General features: G+C 56.3%; 2 protein-coding genes across 3 annotated transcripts; one reads left to right on the top strand and one right to left on the bottom strand.

The window, feature by feature from the left end:
• Window positions 1-16,744: 16,744 nt before the first annotated feature.
• Window positions 16,745-18,930, bottom strand: MRPL36 (mitochondrial ribosomal protein L36). 2 transcript variants are annotated; one of them, XM_081053284.1, is made up of 2 exons: window positions 17,837-18,930; window positions 16,745-17,175 (listed from the first exon to the last, which is right to left on the bottom strand). In XM_081053284.1, the coding sequence occupies exon 2, from the start codon at window positions 17,161-17,163 to the stop codon at window positions 16,834-16,836; it is 330 nt and encodes a 109-aa protein (XP_080909410.1). In that variant the 5' UTR covers window positions 17,164-17,175; window positions 17,837-18,930; the 3' UTR covers window positions 16,745-16,833. The 2 variants fall into 2 exon arrangements, with proteins under 2 accessions (XP_080909410.1, XP_080909411.1); XM_081053285.1 differs by lacking the exon at window positions 17,837-18,930 and adding an exon at window positions 17,472-17,830.
• A 180-nt stretch (window positions 18,931-19,110) lies between these two features.
• NDUFS6 (NADH:ubiquinone oxidoreductase subunit S6) lies at window positions 19,111-24,715 on the top strand. The gene is made up of 4 exons (XM_081053283.1): window positions 19,111-19,268; window positions 19,858-19,911; window positions 23,794-23,916; window positions 24,539-24,715. Exons 1-4 carry the CDS (start codon window positions 19,134-19,136, stop codon window positions 24,602-24,604), a joined length of 378 nt encoding a protein of 125 aa, XP_080909409.1. The 5' UTR covers window positions 19,111-19,133; the 3' UTR covers window positions 24,605-24,715.
• The last annotated feature ends 49 nt before the right edge of the window (window positions 24,716-24,764 follow it).

The raw sequence follows: 24,764 nt of genomic DNA, 5'->3' as shown, positions 1-24,764 counted from the left end.
TGTGACTGCTGGCTAAAATACATTCACTTTCAATTCAGGGCACGTGGCCCGATTATCGTCTCAAAATGACCTTTCAATGCTCTCTTTGGCCAGAAGTACACACGAGGCCTGACTGCATCCTGCTCAGCACCGGGTGCAGCTTTGTGAGTGTCACCGTCCAGGAGAAGGTGCTGGGTTGTTGGCACTGCATGTCCCTAAGCCGCGTGATGGCCCTTACTCACCATTAGTACCTCCTCTGTGGAGGGTTATCTGTTATTTTCTCACTGGGGTCCCTGTCTTCTTCTAAATAAAAAGTGAGAGGACTTTGCATGTTAAGGAGCCCAACCCTTCGTCCGCCGTAAGATCTGCAGACATTGTTCTCAGTCAAACCGCTCTGCATTTCTATTGTGGGCCCTTACCGCACAAAAACACACAACTCGACAAAGTAAAAGGTTTTGGGTTTTCCGTTCTGGTTAAGAAAAGTCCTCCTAAATTCGAGGTTATAAAGTATTACCGTAAAATGTCCTTCTGGTGCGACTGTTGCTTTGTCTGTGCTCCGGGCAGCCTTGTAGCCCTTACCGCGGGATGAGGGGCAGTCACCATGTCCCTCCCAGAAGGTCGCCTCCCCGCCCCCCTGCCCAGTCCCCAGGGCACCCTCAGTCCACTGCTCAGAGGCCTCCGCACCCAGCTTCCTGCAGCCTCGCGTGTCCTCAGTCCGAGTCAAGCTGGAAGGTTGCATGTGGGCCTGTGCTGCTCCCCACCCCAAATTCCTGCAAATAGTGGGCAATATATTTAGAAAATGGTAAATTTTTAACCACGCTGGAAGGAGTCATGACTTGTTCCTGAACAATGAGGAAAAATGGAGTCAGATGGAGTCGGAGCGGAACACGCAGCCCAGAACCAGGCAGGGAACCCCGGGGAGCCCGGGGCTGGCAGGGGCAAGGGCGGCCTGGAGGCCCCCAGACAACCTCCCAGGCGGGGGTGTTGCCACAGGCACATGGAGGTGTCCCCCTTCCACAAGGGCCCCCGGTGGGAGCGGAGGGCACTCGGGGAGCAGGGCAGCCACATGGAGCTGGTCACTGGCTTTGCTGTAGTCTCAGCGACTGTAATCCCGCGACACAGGAAACGCAGCGGTTCAGGAGGGCAGCGGATGAAGGCCTCTCGCAGAGTCCACCGCGTCACCCCTGATGCGGTCCCTATGGGGGCTGCCTGGTCCCCGCTCAGCGGGCACGCAGACAGAGCGGATGATGTCCTGTCAGTGTCCCCGGCCTGGTTCTCAGTGACAGAGAGTGTGCCTTCGGGAGGCAGCAGAGCCACTGGCGCTGAGACTCAGCCTCCGTCCAACAGCACAAACAGCATCACCACCGCCCGGCTCCACCAGGGGGGCAACACAAAGGGCAGGCGAGAGTTAAAGGCGCAGAGCAGAGGACTCTGCGAAACAAATAACTAGGGGATCTAAGAAACTAGTACAAATATCTTAGAACCTGTGCTGGTATCACAGAGCCCAGTGCACTTATAATCTTTCCCCAAAGGCACCCCAAAAAGAAACAGAACAATGAAAGCCCACGAAACGTTACAAATATGATTTCCCCCACCCCTCCTAACAAAAAAATGCAAGAAGAAGCAGGTCAGCGTATGGACGCGACTCAGGTGGAATTAGTGAACTGCCAGCTGCTGTCACAGGTCCCCTAGGACACACAGGTCTGAGTCAGAAGCCGTGGATGCCCCCGGATGGATCTGCTCTCTGGCCCCTTGAGACCGAGTTCTCTGCCCGCTGGCTTCACCCCTGCCCCTGCCAGGCCTGGCGCGCAGGGAGCCTGGAGCCCGCCTCCCCCTGGCCAGGGGACCTTTGCAAAGAGAAGTGACTGTCTGATGTTTTACACGAGGTGGGCTCTACGGTCCGTTTAATTGTCCAAAGAAACTGGCAAAGCCCCCACTGTTGGTGTCCTGAGCCCTGTCCGTGATTCTGGTGACACTGTGTTTATTCTGAGAAGGGCAAAGTCTTACTGAAAAGTATTAAAAGGCCACATTAGGTTCCAGTCTGAAAGCGATGGGGGGCAGGTGTCTGGTGACACCCTGGGGACCGAGTCCTGGGGGGCAGGTGTCTGGTGGCGGCTGCTGCCTGTTGTTCTCTCTGTCCTGTCTCTCTGCAATCGGGACCCCAAGCCAGACTCCCAGCCTCCTCTTTAAGTGAAGGTCAGGATGACACAAGGTCACTGTGAACTTCCTGCCCAGTCCTTTTGCTAAGTCAGGAGAAGCTGGCCCTTTTCCAGTGGGGCCGATACCACTCATGCAACTGGGGTTAGGTGAGGAACAGCCCCGTCCAGCCTTCCTCGGGCTCAGGAGCCGGGGAGGTGGTTCATGTCACTACCTGAGTGGTCCGACCTGGCTCTCCTGCACTGTGGGGGCCCCGTTCTAAGTTCTGCAAGTCACAGACACTCTGGGGGTACCCTCAGTGTGCAAACGCCACATGTGAAGAGTGTCAAGGTGCAGGCATTTAGTGACAGCCCTGGACACCCCTCGTTGTCCCCTCTGCAAATACAGTGACCCAGTGGCCGTGTCCCCACCCCTGCCCCCGCAGGAAGTCCCAGGGTGCTTACAACCAGGCCCTGCTGCCCAAGGTGTGTTGTGGGTACAGCCTCGCAATGTGTCAGCATGTTTGTGATGACAAGGTCTGTGCCCCAGCACAGAGAGCTGCTCTGGTGACGTCTCCATGGGACTCCCACCCCCTGGGGCTGTCTTGGCTGAGGCCTCCCTTGGAGGGACCTGGGTGGATGGCTCATGTTCCCAGGCCTATCGGTGGGGACGGGGAGGTGGGGACAGAGACCGGAGAGGCCTGGCCAACGTGGGGCCCCAGCGCCCTGGCAAGGAGACTCATGCCAAAGGCCTCTGCTCGGGGCACAAAGCCTTCTCTCCTAGCGTGCGTGCCGCGCTCGCGCCTCTCCTTAGGGACGTTCAAACAGGACAGCCTTGCTCAGTGGTCCCCACAGAGTGTGGCCATCACACAAAGTGTCCGTCCCTACTGCATCCCTCAGGAAACGTGCAACTGGCCAGTGAGAACCTGAGCTGAGTGACGACCTTTAACAAGAGGGACCTGGCTTTCTGGGTCGTTCGGCCATGGACAACGGCCCAGCTTTTCCTCTTTCCCCATGTCAGACCCCTCCTCCCTGCCCTTTTAAGCCAGCACATCGGGGACTCATGCAGGGCCTGTGTCACGATGTTGTCACTGCACAAAGGGGGATTTCTGCTGTAAGTTTTGAGGACAGCGGGAGTCGGCCGCGGAGCAGGGTGCCCGTGCTGGTGCCGAGGGCTGGTCAGCGCACCCCCGGGCCCGTTGCAGCACATTCCCTGCACCATCCTTTGTGGGGATCAGACCGGCAGGAAGCCCGACTGGAGGAAGGGGTGTCACCACGGCCAAGGGGTCGCCCAGGAAGCTGGGCACACGCAGAACAGCCCTGCTGATGGTAGTAGCTCCTACCCGAGGCCTGCATGGAAGCAGAGGCTGCATAGTTACTAGGGAAGGGTTCCCAGGAGCTTTCCCTGATGTTTCCCATCAGGTCACTGGGCCATGTCTTGTCCACGTGGCTGACCATTCGCCCGCACTCAGCAGGCCACACGTGGGCAGGGCTTGGCTCAGCCCTCCAGGTGGCCAGTGGTGAGTATTTGGGCAAAGGGCTGTGCTCAGGGGTCAGGTGGCCCTGACCTGGCCCTCCCTGGAAGGAGATGGGAGCCCGTGGCACAAGGCTCCGGCCCCCACCCACACAGGGTGTCCGTAGCCACAGGCGGTTGTAAGCCAGGCGTGGACCTGAGAGCCAGGGCTGCAGCCTTTGTGTGGCCTCTTGTTCTGTGTCCCTTCGTGTGGCCTCTTGTTTTGTGTCCCTGTGTCTTGTTCTGAACGTCTGTCGAGCACGCCGTGGGCTTTCTGAGCACCATTTGGGTCTGGGCTTGTCCTCCGTGCAGCAAACACTGTGCCCTGGATTCTGATAGGCAGCAGCCTATCGCTGGTGTTTCAGGCCTGGCTGCTCTCGTCTTTTCTTCCCACTGCTTTGTTTCGAATCGAGTTTGCAGACGTGCCGGAAGCTCTGCTCTCTGGCCCATTTCACAGTGTCTGGACAGATCGCCTGCTCCCTGGGTATTGTGGTCCCACAATACCGCGAAGTGTTAAATGGCAGCGCTCAGCAGCTCTGAAAAGCTGCCCATGGCCACTAGCCATCCCACCGCTCGCCGGGTCTCCCTGACTGTGGATGTCTCTTTGGACATGGTGGCCATGTACTACCCAAGCCAGCACCTTTCCACGTGAGGCCGAGAGCCTGGAAACTGCACTCCTGGTTCTATTCTCACAACCCCTATGGCTCTTTCTCTCTGCAGCCTCGCATTTCCAAATTCTGCCTCTTCCTGAGAGTCTGTTGCCCTTTCAGCCTGAGAGCTCCCATGGGATCCGGGAAGTTACAGGCCCCAGGGCCTCAGATGACGGCCTCCATCTGGGGCTCTGGCTCTGATGGGGGCAGGTGGAGAGCTGCTGTGAGAATGGACACAGGAGGGACCATGGCCCCGGCTCAACCCCAGGCGGAAGTTCAGGAAGTACCTTCCCTTCCTGGGGCACCATACCTGGAGGCCGCGGGCTGCGTGCGCGTAAAGCCCCGGTGTCCATAGAGGGCAGTCTTGGCTTACGGAACGATGTTCCCACCCAGACGGCATTTGTTCTCACTTAGCAGAAAAATATGCTATAAATTTGCCATTACAACAAAATCAACATGATTTTTTTTATCAAGAATGTCATAGAGCCGATTATTTGTGTTTATGTCACAGCAGTGTGTTGTTCCTTTTGGAACAAACAACACCCCCGCTTGGTTTGAAATGAACCTGAGTAGCTAAAACGTTGAACATTCCTGGAGGGTGAGCAAACACTGAGTGTAGCCGACTCCACATGAAAGAAAGTGGAGAAACAGCTGTGTCGCCGCCTCTGCTCTCCTGAAGGGAGAGCAAGTCCCCACCTGTAGACACGGACACAGTGGAGGACTCTGTGTCCCCAGGAGTCAGGTAGCAGGTCCTGTCCTGTCCCCTCTCGGCCTCGGGACCAGAGCTCGTCCCTCCTCCGCCACCGCCACTGCCACCACCACGCCGTGCCAGGTCGTGTCACCTGTTCTATCTTTGAGGTGGGGGTAAGGGAGATGGGGATTGAGGGGTCTTCTGTGTTCTCCGCCATGGTCTGCAATCACACGCGAGAGGAACAGAAGGTCCAAACTGTCTCCCCCCCTTCCATGACATGTGTCCGGGCACGGCCCTGCGTGGCGGGATCCCCAGAAATCCGAGGTGACTACTGGACCCCAAGGTACACACTCAGACTTTCTCCCCAAGCTGCTTTGTGTTGGATTGTTTGCAGAGCGCTCAGATAACTGGGGAGAAAACAAGCTTTTCCACTATTTATCAGTCCCCAGAATTCAATTTCTGTTCAATGCCACACGATCTCACCAGGAATGAGGCTGACACAGTTCTGAAATCGTTTTGTTCTCAGTCATCACTTCCCTCCTTATGGCACCAGGTTAGAAGGAACAACAGAACCATGTTAAAAAAGGGAACGATTCTTGGTTGAACTGAAGACTAATTCCTAATTAAATCTGTTATGTTCGTGGATACATAAATGATTTACTCATGTAAATGAAATATAATGTACTTGTAAACAGAATAGGCAAGGTTAATTTAGTATAGTATCACTGATAAACAGAAGGCCCTAGAGCTGGAAACAAATAGAAAATATAGTCTTTTTCAAAATAGGCTCCATGTTACACACATACAACTTAATTAAAATTCTGAAAAATCAGACGGCTTACTACGGCAGCTTTATTTTTTTCTTCTGAAGCAGAAAAATATGTGTCTCAGTTTGGCTAAGAGATTATTTTGGTTGGGAATGAGAGAAAGATGAAAAAACTCCTTTTTAAAGAGTGACAACGCCCATGGAAATGAAACCTTGTAAAAATAGAAGCCACATCTGGACCAACAGCTCAGGAGCCAAGCACATACGTTCGTCTGCCACTGGGCCTGGGGCTTCTCCAGCCACCACATGGCACCACAACCACGCAAGGTCACAGGCTTCACTGCGGTGATTCAGTGCCCACGGGAGGAGCATGGCTCTGGTTTCCACAGCTGCGCCTGTGGGAGGGAGACTGGGGGTGGGGGGAACCCTGGGCCTTGTCCATCCTGCAGCTTGTGTACAAAGTGGGAGCAGAGACCTCACACCCATGGGGCTGGACCCAACGGGAGGGCCTCCCTGAGGCCTCAGGCCATCGTCCCTGCCTCCTGAATCGTCCCGTTGGAGTCCTCACCTCGCACAGGCAGCTCAAAGCGAGAAGACCCTGCTGAGGACTTGGAGAAGTTGGCGTCCTCGTGCATGGCAGGCGGGACTGTAACATGGGGCTGCCACTGCAGAGAAGAGTCTGGTGTGTCCTCAGAAGGTGACACAGAGTTACTGTATGACCCAGCACACAGCCTCGTAGGAGTGGGCCCAAGAAAACTGAACACAGAGCCTTGAACAAGGGGCATGTCTACCTGTGTTCACAGAAGCCAAAAGGTGGAGACAGCCCAGGTGTACATCAAAGGATGAGTAGATAGACAAGTTACAGTGTGTCTGTCCTGTATCCATCATCTGTCTGTCTGTCCGTCCGTCCATCCATCCATCCATCCATCCATCTATCTACCTACCTATCTGTTTACCTATCTGTTTACCTATCTGTTCACCTATCATCTATCTTCTAAAAACTGAAAGTGCTGAGTGAAAGAAGCTGAATGCTAGGTCATTCATACTAAGTGTCACCATTGAGACCACAGTGCCTCGCAGTCCAGAGCCTCAGGACTGAGAAGAGCTGGGCCACTGAGGGCTCTCGGCAAAGCGGATGGACAGTTTGCCTCTGACACGAGCTTGCTGCCAGATGGAAATCACCCCCATTTCCGAAACATCCACATCGGTTTCCTCAGAAGGGTGAGACTACATATAATTTGATTTTATGTTTAATCTGTGATTTTTCTGAATGACTATGAATTGTTTATAATTCAAACCATTAAATAATGCAATGCACTCCAAAAACTAAAAACATGACCTGAGATGATCTAACTTGCAAAGGCTCTGCCAAGAGCCATTTAACGGCTTCTCTCTTCCGAGCTATTTGGAGCGGTCCCTCTGGAAGAGTGACACCCACACCATGAACGTGGTTGAGAGTCGAGAGGGGCCAGGCTGAGGGGGAGAGGCGTGCGGCCCAGGTGGCCATCAGGTCAGCGAGCAGTGGAGCTAACTCCTGCCGGTGTGGGCGCCGTGGGGGCAGGGACTGTGCCAGGCCAGGCCTGGAGGCCCGTGGCCTGCAGGGTCAGCGCCCTCCTGCTTCTCACAGGCCTCGTTGTTTCCGTTCTGTTTCACAGAGAGCTCCGGGGTCACTCCAGCATTAAGTCCTCACATTTCTCCTGGGCGCAGACACACAGGCTCGCCCTGTTTGGGGCACACCGGCTTCCAGGACCTAGTAGTTAGTCCCCTTCCAGGAGAAGCCACTCCCACTCGGCCCATCCCCCAGGCCCCACAGAAAGGGGCTTCGGCTCTGGCCCTGTTCTTTCCCTGGGGTTTCTTGTCAACCTCTGTGGCAACCCAGATGGCGGTTGCTCCCCACTCCCCTCCCTCTCGGTGCCTTCCCTCCTCTGCCTCCACTCTGGACACATCCTGGCCAGACACAGTGGGCAGTGCGGCTATAAGGACCTTTCCCCGGAGCCTCTGAGCACACAGAACCATCTCCTCCACGTCTCTCCCGGGGACCTATGACACGGAGCCCACCGTGAGCACATGCCTTGCCAAGCAGGAGGCGGGAAGACAGCGCCAACCGCACTGAAGACCAACGTCTGTCCATTGCTGTGTGTCACATGCAGTCCCTTTGTCCCCAAGAGGGCAAGGTGCGTGTGTACACACACATAGTGCATGTACAGGTGCGAGTGTGTGTGCATGCATGTGTGCATGTGCATATGATGTGTGGGTGTGCATGCTTGTGTACATGGAGTGTACACACGTGTGTGCACATGAGTGCATATGTACAATGCTTGTGTGTATGTGTGCATGACGTGCTCGCAGTGAGTGTTGTCTGTGTGCACTTTCCCAGGAGGAAGCAGAGGACCAGCTCTTGTCCTCCTGTTCTGAGAGATCCACCTCTGGGGTCATGGAGCGGGACGTTGGCTCCCATCCTGTATGCTCTGGGGACAAATGAGGCCTGCTGCATGGGGGTCACCAGTTCCCCCTATCTCCTTTGTTCTTCTGTTTGTTCCTAATAGGTGGCTTTTCCTAAAGAGAAGCTGCAGTAACAGCGGGCACGTAAGTGGGTTCTGTAAACTTGTAATCACACGTGTCAAACACCAGGCAGCGTTTCCCCTCTAGATGGGAGCAGTGGGAAAGCACACTGAGCGGGCACTGGACACGCTGCTTCCGCTGACAGAAGTTAATTGTAAACCCAGTATTCCCTGAAAGAAAAGCGGGGAACGCTTTTACATGTCTGTCATTTGTCCTTGGAGGACACAAAACAAATGTGTTTTCTAGTGTGTGACACCGGCATCACTCCAGTGGCCGCAGGCTATGGGGGGAACAGCTTTGCATTAAGACGAACACACACTCAGGCCGACACAGCCGCATGGAACCAGGTGCTGCCCAGAGAAGTGGGCCTGGGCGCGGGGAGTCGGGGAGGAAGAGGCCGAGGCAGCAAACGATGGCTGTGCCTCTGGTGGAATGGGGCTGTCACCCACAATGGCACACGTGTGCAAATACGCTGGTGGCCAGAAGCTCCTTTCAGGGCTTCTTGATTGGAGGTGTTGTTACGGATTTCCCAGAGATGTGTGAGTATTGGAGAGAAGCTCCTTTGAAAGGCACGAGGACGTTTCCTGGACAGACCTGCACAGAGTATTTTGTGCAGTCAGATCCGGAGATGCAAACGGCGTCGTCAGAACAGCCACCCCTGGGGGACCTGACACTGCCTGGGCGCCAACCGCCCCTGCCAATCTGGTGAAAGCCGTAATCCTCCCCTGGATTGTGAGCGCAGACGGCAAACACTGCATCACACTCAGGGCGACGGGGCTTGGGGTCCAGAAGGCACGTTTCAGGTGAGCATAGCACCGTCGGTCCTGGGGTACCCGGGAAGCCCTCCTGGGTCCCCTTTTTGAGGTTTCTCAGTGCTGTCCTCTCCAGCTTGACCTGTGGGTGTGTCCCTGTTGGTTCCGGCATGCATGCATGCCCACACCTGCACTTTCCAGACAAGCTGGGTGCCCGAGAGCCACAGTGTGGAACTACTGCCTGGGCTGGAGATGCTCTGACTGGAATCTGACCGTGGGGGGGTCTCCTGTCTTCTCCCTAGCATCTGGATCTCTAAGCCCAGAGCCCCCTCCACCCGTGGCCATTGCTGGGGAGACTCCAGGGGGTCTTCCTAACTCCTCTGGCCAGTCCTCACTGGCTTCCAGCCCCCGCTCCTCCCCCCAGCCCAATCTAGGTGGGAAGGTGGCCTGGAGCTTGTCCTTTCAGGGCCAAGGCCCAGGCCCAGCACAGACAGGCACCCTGCACCCTGGCACGGGGTGGGGGGCCCTCACAGTGTGCACCCATCCCACGGGGCGCGGGGCACTGGAGCCTGAGGGGACGGAGGTCAGGCTCCTTCCCAGCCTGGCCCACTGGCCTCATGTGCAGGCCTCCGCAGACTCTCACATTTTCAGCTGAAGCTGCCACATGGGGCTTACCCTGGTGGGGAGGGGCTCTGGGGCTTCAACCTAAGCTGTACCCACTGCTCCCTCAGAAGGAGCTGGGAAAGTAGCCCAGGAATTTTCCACAGGAACATTCTAGATCTCTGCCCTCCTTCTCCTTTCTTCTTTTCTAGGCAGTGGGCCTTTCTACCAGCCCCTAGCCCCGACTCCACCAAGTAACCCAGATGTCCCAGCAAGCACAGCTCCACACTGGTTCCCAGAGGGGTGATGCCTCTCCCTCTCTCTGTCTCTCTCACATACTCTCTCACACACGTGTGCACACACATGCACACAGCACCTGCATGTGCACACATCGCACAGAGCACACATGTGCATGCTACCTTTGCAAACATACCACGCAGGAGCACACACCACAAAATGTACAACCATATGTGTGCACACATACACACTGCACAACACACACGTGCACTCACACAGGGGCAGGCAGACATACAGGTGCACACGCACACACATGCACACCATACCACAAGACACACACACACGTGTACACACATACGTGCACACATACACATACGTGTACACACATACATGTACACACATACGTGTACACACATACACGTACACACACACACACACACACACACTCTGCCCTTCTACAGATGACCCAGTGGGTCCTTGCCAGCTCGATCCTTTCACTGAGGCTCAGCCCTGCCCCTTGGGGTAATTGGTCCCCGGAAGTCCCTGGAGGACCAGTATGAGCAGTTTATCTGCACCCAGAGCTCCAAGAGGTTCCTGGAGGGGCCGCAGGGACTTGGAGCAGCTCTGCCTGGAAGGACACATGCTTCACGACGAGGGTTTTAAAACGGTCATCCTGTGTGTGGGTCATGACAGCTACAGTCCCTTCATGCCTCCTCATGCAGTGTGAGAGGTGACTTATTAACAGCATTTGGGGGCTTTTGTGCGTGCGGGGCTCTGAGTTTGGCCCAGTGCGCCTGCTCCAGCCGTTCACATGCTCACCTACAAATAACAGTGGTGACAGGTCCCCTGTCACTACCTGCTGATGGACGGTCCCCTCTCCTGCCATTACAGCCTTGCGACTGTGGAAATATTAATTTAAGTGGTAGTTAATTTCTAATGAATTCCACCCAAGCGGTTAATATGGTCCCTCGGTGTTATGGTAACCTTCACGGGTCATTGCATTATGTAAATAAATCCTACTTTATGCTGGTTTATTTAAAAAGAGCACAACTGGGGGGTCTGGCTAAGTGTGGTCAACTCACACCCGGCGAAGACTCGGCAGGGAAACCTTCATGGGGGAGACACAGAACCCGCCAAGTGCCCCCACCAGCAGCGGTCCTCACTGTGGGCTTCCCCGGGCTGACTGACAGGCTCTGGATAAACATCTCCAGATTCGTCCTGTTGTATTCCAAGGAGAAAGGGGAGAGTGTTTGCCCTAAAACCCGTGTGAATTAAAAAAAAACCCACAAAACACCTTAAAGTAGCATCTTCTCTGAAACCTCAGTCTGAGGGCAGGGCCAGGGTGGGGGCCGGGCGGGAGGAGAGGCTGGGCGGGCGGCCTGGGGTCAGCTGTGAGCAGTGACACCACCGTCCAGCCAGGAGACGGTCCAGCCCCAGTCCGCCCCCCACATCTGGGGTAGGTCTGGGTGTTTCCTCGCCATGGCTGTGAAAGATGTGACCACTTGCTGACCCAGGGCTGGTGTGTGTGCAGAGGAGAGGTGCGGTGTGCAGGTGGCTGAGGACACGGTCGGTTAGGAGATGGGGCGGGGGTAGAAGGGAAGCGGATGGCGAACCGACGGCCCCATTCAAGTCCAGAACTGCAGCTGTCATATGACTGGACAGTACACATGGTCAGGGGGACCTCGTCAGGATTTCGGGGGTCTGTGTGGTCACCGATAACTGCAGGTGGCTGCGGTCTCCTTGGCTTGCTGGAAGTGGAGACAACCCAGCTCAGGCAGGTCCATGCCATGGGACCTTCCACAGGCTCCCCCTCTGTCCGATGGGCTGGCCTGTGCTTCTTGTTTTAAAGTGTGTGTCCCCTCGGGCTGAAGAGACCTTATTTTCCTGGATTGCCACAGGGTCCTGACATGGGTGTTTGTTTGATTGATACTCTGCCAGTCACCGTGCGAGCGTGGCTCCGTGCAGCACAGCTCCGGTGTGATGGATGCTGGCCACACTCACCACGCAGCCCCTGCGGGCTGCCCAGACCCCGCTTAGCTACGTTGGGCTTCTCCCCACGTTTCCAGAATCTTGCTTTTGTGCTCAGTGGCCGATGCATGGCCATTCTAATGGTCTTTGTAAGTAAAAGGGCTTGTGACAGGGTCTACTGAGCGTGGCGTCAGTGTCCCGTGGAGCACTTTACCACCACAGCTGGCCACATGTCCTCCCTGGTTGGACGCTGAGGGGCCATCACCCTGTCCTGCAGTGCTCTTTCTCCTCCTCTCAAATTTGGAGGCTGATAACTGACCGTCTGGTCTGTCCCCTCGTCCTCAGCTCAGACTCTGGCCATATCACCTCTCGGGACCAGCCTTGGCTTCCTCCAAGGAGGCCCATCCAGGAGCCTGCATTTCAGCACGTGTCCCAAATACGTGGGACCTGCCCTTCCCTGCGTGACAGCCACCAGCCCTGGAGCCTCTGCCACGACTTCCCCAGCCAGTACACTTCCAGGGCACTCCCTCTGCCTGCATTTTTCTCCAGGCAGTTTTCTCCCTTCGTGTTTCCCGGAGGCTGTGTCTCAGCCTCTGTTGCCTTTCTACCTGGACTCACCCTTGTGCCCTTCTGCGTCTCTCCACTGCCACTAATGCAGCCAGGCGGGCTTCAGCCCCACCCAGGGTAGGGGGAAGCGCTGAGGGTGTGGGGTCCCCTCGAATCACCCAACCTTTCCATGGGGCTGTCACCATTTGCAGCTTGCAGGTGAGCTCACCCCTGTGCAGTCTGGGCAAGTGACAATTCAGAGGAAGGCGGGAGAACACAGCCATAAAGTAGCTTACACATAGATAGAGATGGACTCCAGACACCAAGTTCAGGCATTGAAGGGGAAGGAGGGAGGGAAACAGAGATAAAAGGAGGGAGGGAGAGAGGGAGGTTGGTTCAGCCTTCCTCCAGACACCTTGACCCCATGCTATGGAGTTCTGCAAATCTGGAACTTCAGAAAGATTGTTTTGTTTTCTTTCAATGGCCAGGTTATTCCTGAAGCTGAGATCTGGGAGAACTAAAATGATGTCCAGCCCCCCTTCTCTCCCTCATTTCTAACAATGTCTCCAGACAGTGACGGTGCCATCAGTACCTGGCAGTGACAATGCTGCTGATTTCTTGGCGAGCGGAGCCAGAGCTCAAATGTGGTAAAAGAAAAAGGAAAAGCCTACTTTGGAGGAGCCATAGTAATGCCCCTGACGTCAGCCCATAAGTACACTAAATACTAAAGCAAACAGTAAAATCTGCATTTTCATGAACGAATCCACATCAAATTCTGACAATACTGAGAACCGGAAAACCACATGAAGCTCTTCCAATAAAAAGTATTAGAACATCACAAAATATTACTGAAAGTTATTGGAGAAGGGAGGGGTCCCATCCCAGGGGAGGCATGGAAGATTCTGGATGCAGGTGTGAGTGTTGTGAGCCACCGAGAGCTGGGCATCCGTTTCCTTTCTCCCCGTGCACGTGAGCAGCAGAGCCCTACCCAGCCCTGCACGCAGCTGACAGGCAGTGTTTCTTCTCCTTCCTTCACAGCGAGGGGCAGCCTCTGGCAGATCTTTGGGCCAATCTGGGAGAGCTGCTTCAAAAGATGAGAAGGGTGAGGGGCAGCTGGTATTTGCTTTGTCCTCTAGCCCTTTCCTGTCCGACTGCCTGGAATGTTGGATGTAATAGCTGTGGCTCCAGCCACCATTTTGCGCCATGAGGTTGCCGTGAGAACTGAAACCAGCACCAAGAATTGCTGGTGATGGAGAGGACGGGGACCGGGAAACCCAGACACGGAAAGTGCCATCTGTTGTCCTTCCTTGGCGAAAGTGGGCAACACACTGCGTAGTGTGTTTAAACCACTGCTATTTCCAGCCCCATCTCTTGCAGGGGGCACAATATGTAGCTGATTTTATGTCGTCAGATGATCAGGCAGGACTGTCTTCCTGTATGACTCCATATGCATACACACCATGGGTTTAGCACAGGGCGTGATGCAAAAGAAAAGCTTAATGTGTTTGGGTGAATGGATAAATGAATGAAGAACCACAGAGTGTGATTGACTTGCCAGAGAAGACTCCTTGATCCTAGCTCAAACAACACAAACACGTTAGGTAGAAACTGTTAAAACTTATAAGTGAAAAACTACGGCTTCGGTTTACAATAGGTCACCACATGCTATTAACCACTGAAAGAACAATACACCTTCAGACAGAAATCTTAGGAGAAAGACTCACTCAGACGAACCGCTAGGATTTCTGCACAGCAATTCATGTTATGTTTAGTATAATGGCTTCACTATGTAAGGAAAAACAGGCATCGTTTTCTGAAGAAAAGACAATGAATCTTTCATGGTTCCGGCCAGGCCAGCGGCGGAAATCCGCCTGAACCTCACGCGTGGGAGCTGCTTGGCGGGATCCTGAGGCTGGCAGGGGCTGGCTTCCTGGCAGCTCTGCTCTGAACAGCCACACAGCCAAAGTCAACTAACTTCTCATGCAGGCAATGCGGAACAGCGCTCTTTGTTCTGTACATTTCTCATTTTTTCCATGTTTTTTAAACAGAAAACTGACAAGTAGGAACTTGGGAGAAAAAAACAACTGGCTCTAACTGGGAATCTCAACCACTAATTACGACATAGGAGGAAATGCTTTACAAATCTAAAAAGGAAAGAGAAATTAAAAAAAATTATATAGATGCGAAAAATGTTCTAAGTCAAAACTAATATCCTATTCCAACTTGTTGAAGAAACCTGGGGCAGAGCGACCTGGGGAAAGAATGAAGAGTGCCATGGATACTGGCATGAGCCACCGTGCAGATGCGTCCCAGGTTTAGGACAGTGTGTAAAAAGGAGAGGAGTGGACCGGCAGGGGCTTGTCTGGGGCGCCACCGGGCGTGACTGAAGGGTGTTTTGGGAGCTGAGGATCCTGCTTGCTTCCAGGGAGAGAAACTGGGTCTGGGGCTCAAGAGGGAAACTTCGGCACTTCCAACAGTGAATAGGTCTATTAACAACTGAAATTAAAACGATTTTCAAAACTGTTCTATACCACTTGTAGTGGGTTGACTATCGACACCCTCCCAAATTTATGTCTCAGAACGTGACCTAATTTGGAAGCAGGGTCTTCGCGGATAGTAGGTTAAGGCCCTTGAGATGAGGTCATCCTGGATTAGGTGGGAGAATACATTTTTGTTGCTTTAAGCCACAAATACGTTAATTTGTTATAACAGCTACCGGAAAATAACATACCACTTATTTTTTCTTTCCTAAATTATCTAGTGAAAAGTACACTTGAAATACAATAATGAAACAAGTTAATCTCTTCCTTACTTTCCATCTTAAATTTGTACCCAGATAGTCAATATTGTAGGTTTCTCAGGCCAGAGTCTGACTATTGCAGCTACTCACCCACGTCTGGGTTTGGCAGCTAGGAGGCAGACGCTACGTACAGGAAGGAGACGGCTGTGTTCCAACAAAACCATTTTCAAAATGGGTGTCGAGCTGGACTTGGCTTATGGATCCCAGTCTGCTGCCCCTGCCCCAAACAAATCTTCCGTCATGCTGGAATCGTGGGGCTGTAAATGCTGGCCATCGGGCACTGGGAATGGATGAGCTGGGAGGGCCTGGTTGGCACATACTACATATGACCTTAGATCAAACAGGAGAGAGGAATGGCTTAAAAATCCCTCGACACCGTTAGAATTCCGGTTGCCAGCAGTAGTCACAGGGTCGTGTGGACGTGGCCTCTTCGCTTCACTACATCCAGGACTGCCTGTCCCTCAGGGTCTCGAGTCACCCATGTGGACACATACCACCAGCCCTGTGACCTGTGCAGGGCCAGACCCTCACAGGTGAGGAGAAAATAATCGAGACGTGCATGTTTGTGGTATATGTGTGTGTGTATACACGTGTGCGCACACGTGTGGGCGAGACGGCTCAAGACCTAGACAAATCCAGCATCGACTTCTACATCTGTACTCCAGTGCTGGAAGCATTTGGACTCCTTTGGATGGGACCGGTCAGCCACGTCTTCAGGACAAAATCGTGGGCTTGGTCTTGGAGGGTGGGAGGGTTCTGAATACGGGGAGAAGGGACTGCCCGTGTACAGCAGGCATTATCATTTGAGTCCGGTCATCCCGAGTGCCTACTGTGTACCAGGCCCTGTGGCAGACGCTAAGAGCAAGAGTGTGACCGAGAAATCCGTTCTCAGAACTCTGGGGGGGGGGGGGGTGAGTAGAATCAGCCCCTTTAAACTCCAGGCTTCAATCGAAGCTTCCGGTCCAAGGCCCAATACCAGGACTCTGAAGAGCCAGGACCCCACCAGGGCCTGTGGCTTCGCTTCCCCATGGCTGAGCTCTGCCGTCCTCACAAGAGGGGCCTCATGCAGACACACGCATGTACATGGACCATACCACACATGTGCACACTCATGTCTCACACCAAGGAGGGCAAACATGTGACTGATATCCCAAACACCTGCACATAGAAAGTGTTAAACTGCCCCTGACCTAAGGACTGCTCTGAAGGCCTTTCATCCTCGGCCTGAGAACAGGGACGTGGAGAGGAGTTTGAATCCTAGGAAAGCAGCAGCGTGGCCGACTGCATACCCGGGCTGAGTGCCACCCCACAGGAAGGCCTTCCAGACTGAATCTAGTTCTTTCTAAAGAACCGGCATTCTGATGTTGAGGGATCAACCGGCTTTCCCTCTGTCCTGCCTTTCTGCCCAGCACTAACTCAGCTTCTATGTCACCTAAACCCACGCGTTTCCCACGTGGGGCTCTAGCTGGACAAGATCTGGATACAGAGTGAGATGAATGGAAAGCAGAGTCCACAGACTGTGAAGGTCAACAACGTTAGACCACGGAATATTTACATTTTATTTCCTTTGACAAGGTCATACCATGTCCCAAGGAAATGATGCAGTTTTGCCTACGATTTCACAGACAAGGGCGCTACATCTGCCTCTGCTTGTGCTTCGGATTCGTTTTGCAGTAGACGAACCACCGCCCCCGCCTCTTCACGAGGTAACAGTCCCGGCAGCGCTTCCGGATGACGCCCTTGGTCTTGAAGCCCAGGGCAGGCTGCGGGCCGGGGCCGGGGCCGGGCCGGGGGCGGCAGGACAGCAGGGCGGCCGCGCGGGGCTCTGCACCCGCCGGCCCCGCAGCAGGCAGCGGACGCGGCAGGAGCGTGGAGAGCGCGCGGGGCGCCGCGGAGCAGGGACTCGGACGCAGGAGGGGGCTCACGGCAGACACCACCATTTTCCTGACGAAGGCGGTGGCCATGCTCGGCTGGACCTACGGGACAGCGCTGTCAGGGCTCCTCCGCCGGCCCCACTGCACGCGGCTTTCGCGCACCAGGCCCCGAAGTCCCGGGACCAGCCCGCTCCGCCCGACGACAGGAGCGCCGACCCGGCGGAGCCCTCGGCCAGGCCGCCCTTGGCGCGTGGACGGGATCTCGGCCCCCCACTCGGGAATAATGGAGCCGGCCCCGCCGAGGGACAGCCGCAGGCCCCCGACCCCACCCGAGCTCCTGGTCGGGCCCGAGGGGCTGAAGGCCCGGCGCCCCCGTGGGCGGGGGTGCACGTCCTCACCCGCGAGGTCACCAGTCCCCGTGAACTGCGACCCGCACCGGCCAGGCAGGTTTCGCGGCGGGCGGGCTCGGGCTCGGGGCAGAGGGCGCCGGCATCCGGGAGGCGTCCGCGCGGGGCTGCACGGAACCGCGAGCCTCGGCCCCCACGCCCGCCAGGTTCCTCGTGGCTCGCCCACGCCCGCGCGGCCCGGCGCGGATCCGGCTCCACGCCGCCCTCCGCGCCCTCTGACCGCGGCCCACCCAGGGAAACTGAGGCCGAGGGTCTCGGGGCCGCGCCCTCCCCGAGCCGCTCCGGCGGGCACGAGAACCCCACCGCCCCGCGGCCTCCCGGGCCCCCAGCCCCTGGGGACCCCAAGGACTCCTAACCTGGGAAGACCCCGCTCGGGTCCCTCGGCGGCGCGCCTGGCCTCGCGCCTGCGCAGTGGGGCGGGATGCCGCCGCCAGGAGTCTCCGCCAGAAAGAAAGATGGCGGCGGGGTCACGTGGCCGCTTCCCGATGCTGGGCGCGGGGTGTGAGGGCGCAGGCTGCGTCCCGCACCCTTTCCTTCCCCAGGCCCTGCGCCCCCAGCCCGGAACGCCACCCGCCACCTGGCGCCCACGACTTGGGGGCGTTCTTGGGGGGGTGCAAAAATGGGAACGAAAATATATATCTAGAATGAGAAAGAAGTCACAACCAAGTAGGCGTTTAAAAAAGTGACAAACACTAACGTCAACACAAAATGTAGGAAAACCACTCGCCTGCGTTTCGTGGCATCTCTCGGAAAACTGCGGGGAGGCCCGGGGAAATGGGGGGAAATCCACAACCGTCCTAACTGGTTGCTGTGAACCATCGTTTCCCTCCACCAGAAAAGCTGCGTTTTACGGCGGCCGCGCACGGGCCCCCACGCAGACTGCGCGATGGACGCCCCGCACCCGGCCTTGCGGGGACAGGTCCGCGAAGCCCCGCGTGTGGCTGCGCACCCGGAGGTGCGGGGGCTGCGCACCGCGTGGGCACCTCTTTCCCGGGGTGTCCGGGGCGCCTCGGCCGTGCTCGCCGTGCGGGGAGGGTCCGGGCTGTCGGCGCCCGGGCGCGGGAAGGGGAGGCGGTGGCCACCCGCCCCCGGTTCTGAGCCGGCCCTCGCGGCTGCCGTGGCGCGTCCCCGCAGCTCCGCGCACAGAGGGTCGGAGGATGGGGCGGAGGGCTGTGCAGGGCTGGTGGCGCGGCTGGGGGTCAGTGACAACGGCTGCCGTTTACTGGGGGCCTCGTCGGGGCTCTCCTGCAGAAATCCCTAAGTGGACCGTCCCCGCGGCCACAGAAATGCGCCCCGCGCACCGGGGATGCACTTCCAGGTTCCCCTCTAGGCAGGGACGCTCCAACGAAAACACCTATGTGCCTACGCTGCACGACTGTCGCTTGCCATCGAATGCAAACAGTGCACCTGCACTTCGCACGCCCCTGCCGTCCCCCGGGCGGGAATCGCCGAGCCGCCGGTAAGGGCTGAGGCTGCGCGCAGTTTCGCGCCCTTGCCCGGGGCAGGCCGGGCCCGCAGCCGCGCCTCGCAGGTGGCAGCTGCGCGATTGCAGCGCGCGTGCGCGCCTCGCCCGGCCACCGCGGGCCTGCAGGAGGCTGTGCGCCTGCGCCGGCGCCGGCGCGTCGACGCGTCGGGTCAAGGGTCAGCCGCAAGATGGCGGCGGCAGTGACCTTCCGCCGGCTGCTGTGCAGGAGCGGCGGCGCGGCGGCGCTGAGCCGTCCCCCGGGAGCCAGGGGTTTCGGGGTGCGCACGTCGCCGGCCGGGGAGAAGGTCACGCACACCGGCCAGGTAGCCGCGGCGGCGTGCAGAGCGTCCGAGAGCGGAGCCCGGCCCGGGCCCGTCGTTCCCCTGCGCTCGCGCCGGGCGGCCCTTGCGGGCTCGCCGCCCCGGTCCGTGCCCCGTGGAGGCGCGGAAGCGGCGCCCGGTCGGCGGCGGGGGCGGGTCTGGGCGCGTGGCCGCGCGGCGTCCGCAGGCGGCAGTGGGTCGTCCCCCCGCGGGGCTCCGAGCTCTGGCCCTGGGGGGGGGTCCTGCACGGACGCCCCCAGCGGGCGGGGACGCGGCCGGCGCCCGGTCGCCCAGGGGTCGTCGCCCAAGGGTCGCCCCCAGCGGGCGGGGCGCCCCGGAGCCTCGGCCCCACGCGCACGGGTGGGAGGCGCCGGAATCTGTCCCTGCTGCCCCCCAGCCGGGTCGCCCTGGGCCCCTGCGCGGTCCTGCTGAGAAGGGCCCCTGCTCACGCCGCTGCGTTGTGTCCCTCGCGGGCTCGGTCGCGAGTGGCCCAAATGTCGGGAAAACACTCTCCTGGAGCGATTACGGCTGCTCTTGGGGGACCTCTTTCTGACTTAGTTCGTGACAATCACATCGGCCTTTTTCGTTTCAGGCTTACGACGGCGACGACTACAGGAAAATTCGGTTTGTAGGGCGTCAGAAGGAGGTGAGCGTCCGTGAAACCTCCGCGTCCCCGACGCGAAGTGTCGCCCCGAAAGGCTTAGATAACCCTCCCACGGGGTGAGCACCCCAGGGCCCCGCAGCGCCGCCTGTGCCCCTAACGCTCCACGCGTCTGCTTCTGCTCGGTCCCGGCTGCACTAGTGACCCCAGCGTGCCACCTGCAGTGCTGCTGTGCGTCAACGACAGCAGCCTTCTCTCATTTCTGTGCCGCGTGCTGTTGACACCCTCAGATCGAAGCTTTGTCATCCACAGCCACTTTGAGTCACTCCTTCCCCTGTCAGCCACTTGATTCTCCTTGTTCAGCCTCAGCTTTCCCTAAATTGTGTCCTGCTCCCCCCCACCCCCAATTTGATTGCATCTGCCATTCCCAAAGTCTGATTTTCTACTCCGTTTCTCCTTGTGGGTGTTGTGGGGGCCGGGACAGTCGTGGAGACGGAGTGCAGAGCACTGGGTGGAGCAGCTCGGAGCAAATTACCCTGTGGCTACACGGTGGCCTGGCCCCCAGCGCCCTGCCCCAGCTCTTCTGAGGCCTCAGCAAGCACCTCGGTCTGTCACAGGCTCCTCTCTGCTGCAGATTCTGCGGTGGCTTCTGTGTTCTGCTTGCCGTAGCAGGGGCACCTGGGAGCAACAAAAACAAACAGAATCACAGCTGTTGAAGCTGCTGAAGTACTGGTGGGGTTGCCCCACTCTCTGTGCGCTCGCCGACGCCCAGAGCTGGCCGCAGTCCCTGTCCCCATCCCAGCTTGGGGTCTCTGGGGCCTTCTGCTCAGCATCCTGAGTGTCTAGGGGCACGTCTGCAGGTTGTGGAAGGTGCTCAGCGTGTCTGTAAAAGACTAGGCATGCTACTCTGGCTTTCGTTCTTATGACAGAAATTTGGTATTTAGTAGTATTTTAAAATTAGTGTAGTTTCCAAGAGACGTTCTTGTTTTAGAAGACTTCAGGTACACTGAGATGGCCCCTTGTCCCTGGCACATAGCAACCTATTGTTAACATTGGGCGTTTGTTAACATCTGCTACATTTGTTACAAGTGCTCATTGAAACCCCTGCTGAGGATTGTTACACGAGTGTCATCGCAAGTCAGCAGTTTACCTTAGGGTCACTCTGAGTTGTGTGCTCGCTGGTCTTTACCAGTGCGTGGCTTGTGTCCACCGTTACAGTCATACACGTTACAGTCATACAGGGCAGTTTTCATTGCCCTCAAAACCTTCTGTGCTCCACCCATTCATCCCTCCTTTGAGAATTTTGTCCAAAGTCACTAAGTTTAAAAATTAATTTGGAGGAGAACTTCAGTTTTTATTATGGTTTAAAAATTATACATGTGTGTATAAACAAGTATGTTTAACTAAGTATTATTATTGGTGTCACAGTTAAAAACACCTTGTTTTTTAAAACTGAACTGGGGCTTTTCATTTATTTTAAATTTATAAATTCCATGAACAGGGTCAATATTTTACAAAATACTGATTATTCAACTGGATTATTTCCTTTTCTTTTTTCTTTTTTTTCTTTTTTTAAGGAGGGCACAGCTCGCAGTGGCCCATGTGGGGATCGAACCAACAACCTTAGTGTTATTAGCACCGTGCTCTAACCAACTAAGCTAACTGGCCACCTCGGTTATTTCCTTTTTATACTAGTTTTAATGTTTCATAGAATCATATTTTGTATTTAATGAATTTAATTTCAGTTTGATATTAGGAAATAAACTTTCCAGAGGACTTGTCACTCCCAAAACCATGAGTTTAAAAAAAGTAGAACAGCTTACTGACAGATGAATAATTTAAACCTGAATATCTTTTTGCCCAGATCAATTGATGAAGAGGTAAATAGGTTCATCATCATCATTATTATTGTTGTTGTTATGTTAGTGACGTGTGGAGGCTCGTTTTTACAGCGGTGGGACACTTTAGAGTGTGTGACACACCACGTGCGTATGTGAATACTGCATTTTTAGCTGCTGCAAAGTGTGTGGGCCACTGGCGTGCTTTCTGCACCGATTTTCTCCGGAGGTCCTTTTCCTGTCCTTTCCCGGGGCCTGGCGGCTCGCGCATCCCGTGTCTTAACCGGAATCAGAAGCTGGGCCGGGGCCGGGGTCCTGGGCTCTTGGTTTCCCTGTGGCTGAGCTGGGTCCCGGGAAGGAGGTGTTACTCATGGGCGGTCGGGGTCGCCCTGGAGCTGCAGTCCTGAGTGACGGGCCCTTCCCACAGGAGACAGCCGGGCTCTTGGACTGCATGTGGGCCTTTGTGTCATGTCTGTCACTGAGGCAGACACTGTGTTATTTATACCATGAAGCCTCATTTGTATGGTGCGTGGCTTCGTTGGCAGGGGAGCTGAGCAGGACACCACTGACTGTGTAGCCCGCTGAGAGGCATGGTGGAAGGGCGTGGGGGAGCGTCGGCAGAGAGGCACCGCTCAGAGGAGCTGTCTGCACGCCTGGTGTGCTTGTGTTACGGGCTGCGTTTCCTAGGAACTCCGGCTGTGTTTCTGGAACTAGAACATTAAGGAAAAGCTTTCCAAAATCCGAATCTGTAACTGACAAAGCTTTTGGAAAATACTGAGACCTTTCCAAAATGTCGTCCACATTCTGTGGGTTCAGGGTGTCTGAGTCTGGGGAGGGGTGTTTGGCATCGCCTGTGTTGGTGGCAGGTGAGGCCTTCTCCGTGTGTGAGTGTGAAGGGCTCTGGCACTGCATTGTGTGTCCTCTAGACAGAGGCAGCCGGCTTGGGACAAACAGTTCACTGAGCTTGATTGTGCTCTTGTCATTTTCAAGTTTTATTAAAATTAAACGCCCCCGCCCCTCATGTGCAAAGATTTATGTATGCCTAATCTTTGTTTTCTTGTCTTCCTGAGGGCAGCAGGTCTCTGGTGGAGGTGGGATTTGGGGCACGCGGGGATGGAACCCCATGGCCCTGGATGGCCAGGGCTGAGGGCACAGCGGATCTCACCTGTGCTGACACAGAAGGACTAAGATTGTCCCCAAGCCCAATCTCAGCAACCTCGGGTGATGCTGACGAATGTGCTTCCTAGCCTCAGGCCCCATCTTTCTCCTTTCAGCTGCCCCTACTTGTGGTAGCTTTCCGTGGACCTGGAAGGGAAGAGTGGTGTCCCCCTGACTGTTCTGTGTGGTGTGTTCCATGGCTTTCAGAGATGTGGTCCTGATGTTGTTGTGTCCTCTGGCCGGTTAATGATGGGAAGAGGTGCCGGATTTTAAGAGGCGCCTCAGGCGACATCATCCTTGGGACACGGCCGTGTGTGGGACACAGAGGGCCACTGTGATGGCAGTAGAAGGCTCCAGAAGGGAGAGAGCGTGGGGGAGGCAAGCTGAGCTTCATCACGGGATGTGCAGCACTGAGAGCCACAGCCCCAGGCCTGGGGCTGGTGACCACGTGGCCAAGCCTAGCGGGGCTGTGAGGCCCGCTGGGGACTGCGGCTCCGGCTTCAGTCCTTTCCCTTTACACACACACTGATGCGCCACTTGGACAGTTTCCGTGTCATGTGTTTCGTCTCCTGCAGTCACCGAGGTGAGCTCTAAGCCGGCAGGTACGACCAAGATGTGTCTCCCGTTCAGGGTCCCCAACCTGCCACAGCAGGGCACCGCAAGGGAAGCCATCTGCCAAGCCAGGGTGTTTGAACTGCCGTTTTGAAACTGTCCCAGTGAAAAGTTAAATGTGTGTGTATACACGTGCATTCGTTAAATTGTGTGTTTTGAAGATCTACAGTTCTATTTAAATGAAAATGTATGAGTATAATCCTGCCTTGCTGGCAGTACCTGGATGTGGGCGTGGTCTACCTATATTTGCAGTTCGCACCATTGCCCAGGTTTTGTACTTGTCTGTACTTGTCTGTACCAGACTCGCTTCTTGTTGCAGGTGAATGAGAATTTTGCCATTGACCTGATAGCCGAGCAGCCCGTGAGTGACGTGGGGAGCCGCGTGATAGCGTGTGATGGCGGCGGGGGGGCGCTGGGCCACCCGAAGGTCTACATCAACTTGGTAACGTGACGCGTTGCCTCCCAGCGCTCACCATCTGTCCCGTCCCGGCTGTGCTCGCAGGGTGGCCCTTGCAGTGCTGCTTTGACAGCACCCGCTCGCACTTGACCTCGTCACAAGCCCCCTGGCAGGGATGTCCACGGGCACCACAATATGCTGTGCGGTGTGCTGAGTTGCTGGCGTTCTGAGGCCCTTGTTCACGGATACACACACCCTCAGAGCCCTAGAGGGGAGCACTGCGGGTGTCAGACGGGGGGGGGCTGCCAGCCAAGGCTCAGCTGGGCACATGGTGCATGGGGAAGGGCATGGCCGCACCACCCACGGGCGCCCCTTCTGCTGGTGGCATGAGCGAGCCGGGATGCCCTCCGGGAGGGACCAAGCGAGGGAAGCCGTGACTGTTGTGCCGACAACTTTCTGTGCTCACGGAGGTCCTCTGAGCCGACCCGAGGCTGGGGGAGCAGCTGGAGCTGGGCCGGGCGGGCACTCGCCATCCGGGGCTCAGCCGTGAAGCGTGCGGCGGGCTTCTGGCTGCCGGTGCATGCAGGCTTCCTGCACGCTGTCGGTGTCCCATGGGTAACAGGGTTCAAGTTGAACATGGGAATAAGAGATCTTTTGGATTTTTCAGGACAAAGAAACGAAGACTGGGACGTGCGGTTACTGCGGCCTCCAGTTCCGACAGCAGCACCGCTAGGCAGCTGGTGGCCGGGGCCTCGGCTGCGTCCTTTCACGTGTTAGTGTAAAACAGGCAGCTGCTCGCGCTGTGCAAGCGTGTCCTGGTGCCAATAAAGCGTCTCGTCCAGGACGCCGCCCTCAAGTGTGTTTCTTTCACAGAAGAGACGTTTGAAAACAAG

This window comes from Rhinolophus hipposideros (genome assembly GCF_964194185.1).
Source record: "Rhinolophus hipposideros genome assembly, chromosome: 7".
NCBI classification, from domain to species: domain Eukaryota; kingdom Metazoa; phylum Chordata; class Mammalia; order Chiroptera; family Rhinolophidae; genus Rhinolophus; species Rhinolophus hipposideros.
Note: the sequence above shows the minus strand (reverse complement) of the source record. Positions and strands in the feature narration are given on the sequence as shown.

Coding starts and splice junctions, on each gene's coding strand:
- MRPL36 (XM_081053284.1), bottom strand. CDS start 17,163: ATGGCCACCGCCTTCGTCAGGAAAATGGTGGTGTCTGCCGTGAGCCCC.
- NDUFS6 (XM_081053283.1), top strand. CDS start 19,134: ATGGCGGCGGCAGTGACCTTCCGCCGGCTGCTGTGCAGGAGCGGCGGC. Junction 19,912..23,793: donor TTGTAGGGCGTCAGAAGGAG/GTGAGCGTCCGT, acceptor TTCTTGTTGCAG/GTGAATGAGAATTTTGCCAT. Junction 23,917..24,538: donor CGAAGGTCTACATCAACTTG/GTAACGTGACGC, acceptor TGGATTTTTCAG/GACAAAGAAACGAAGACTGG.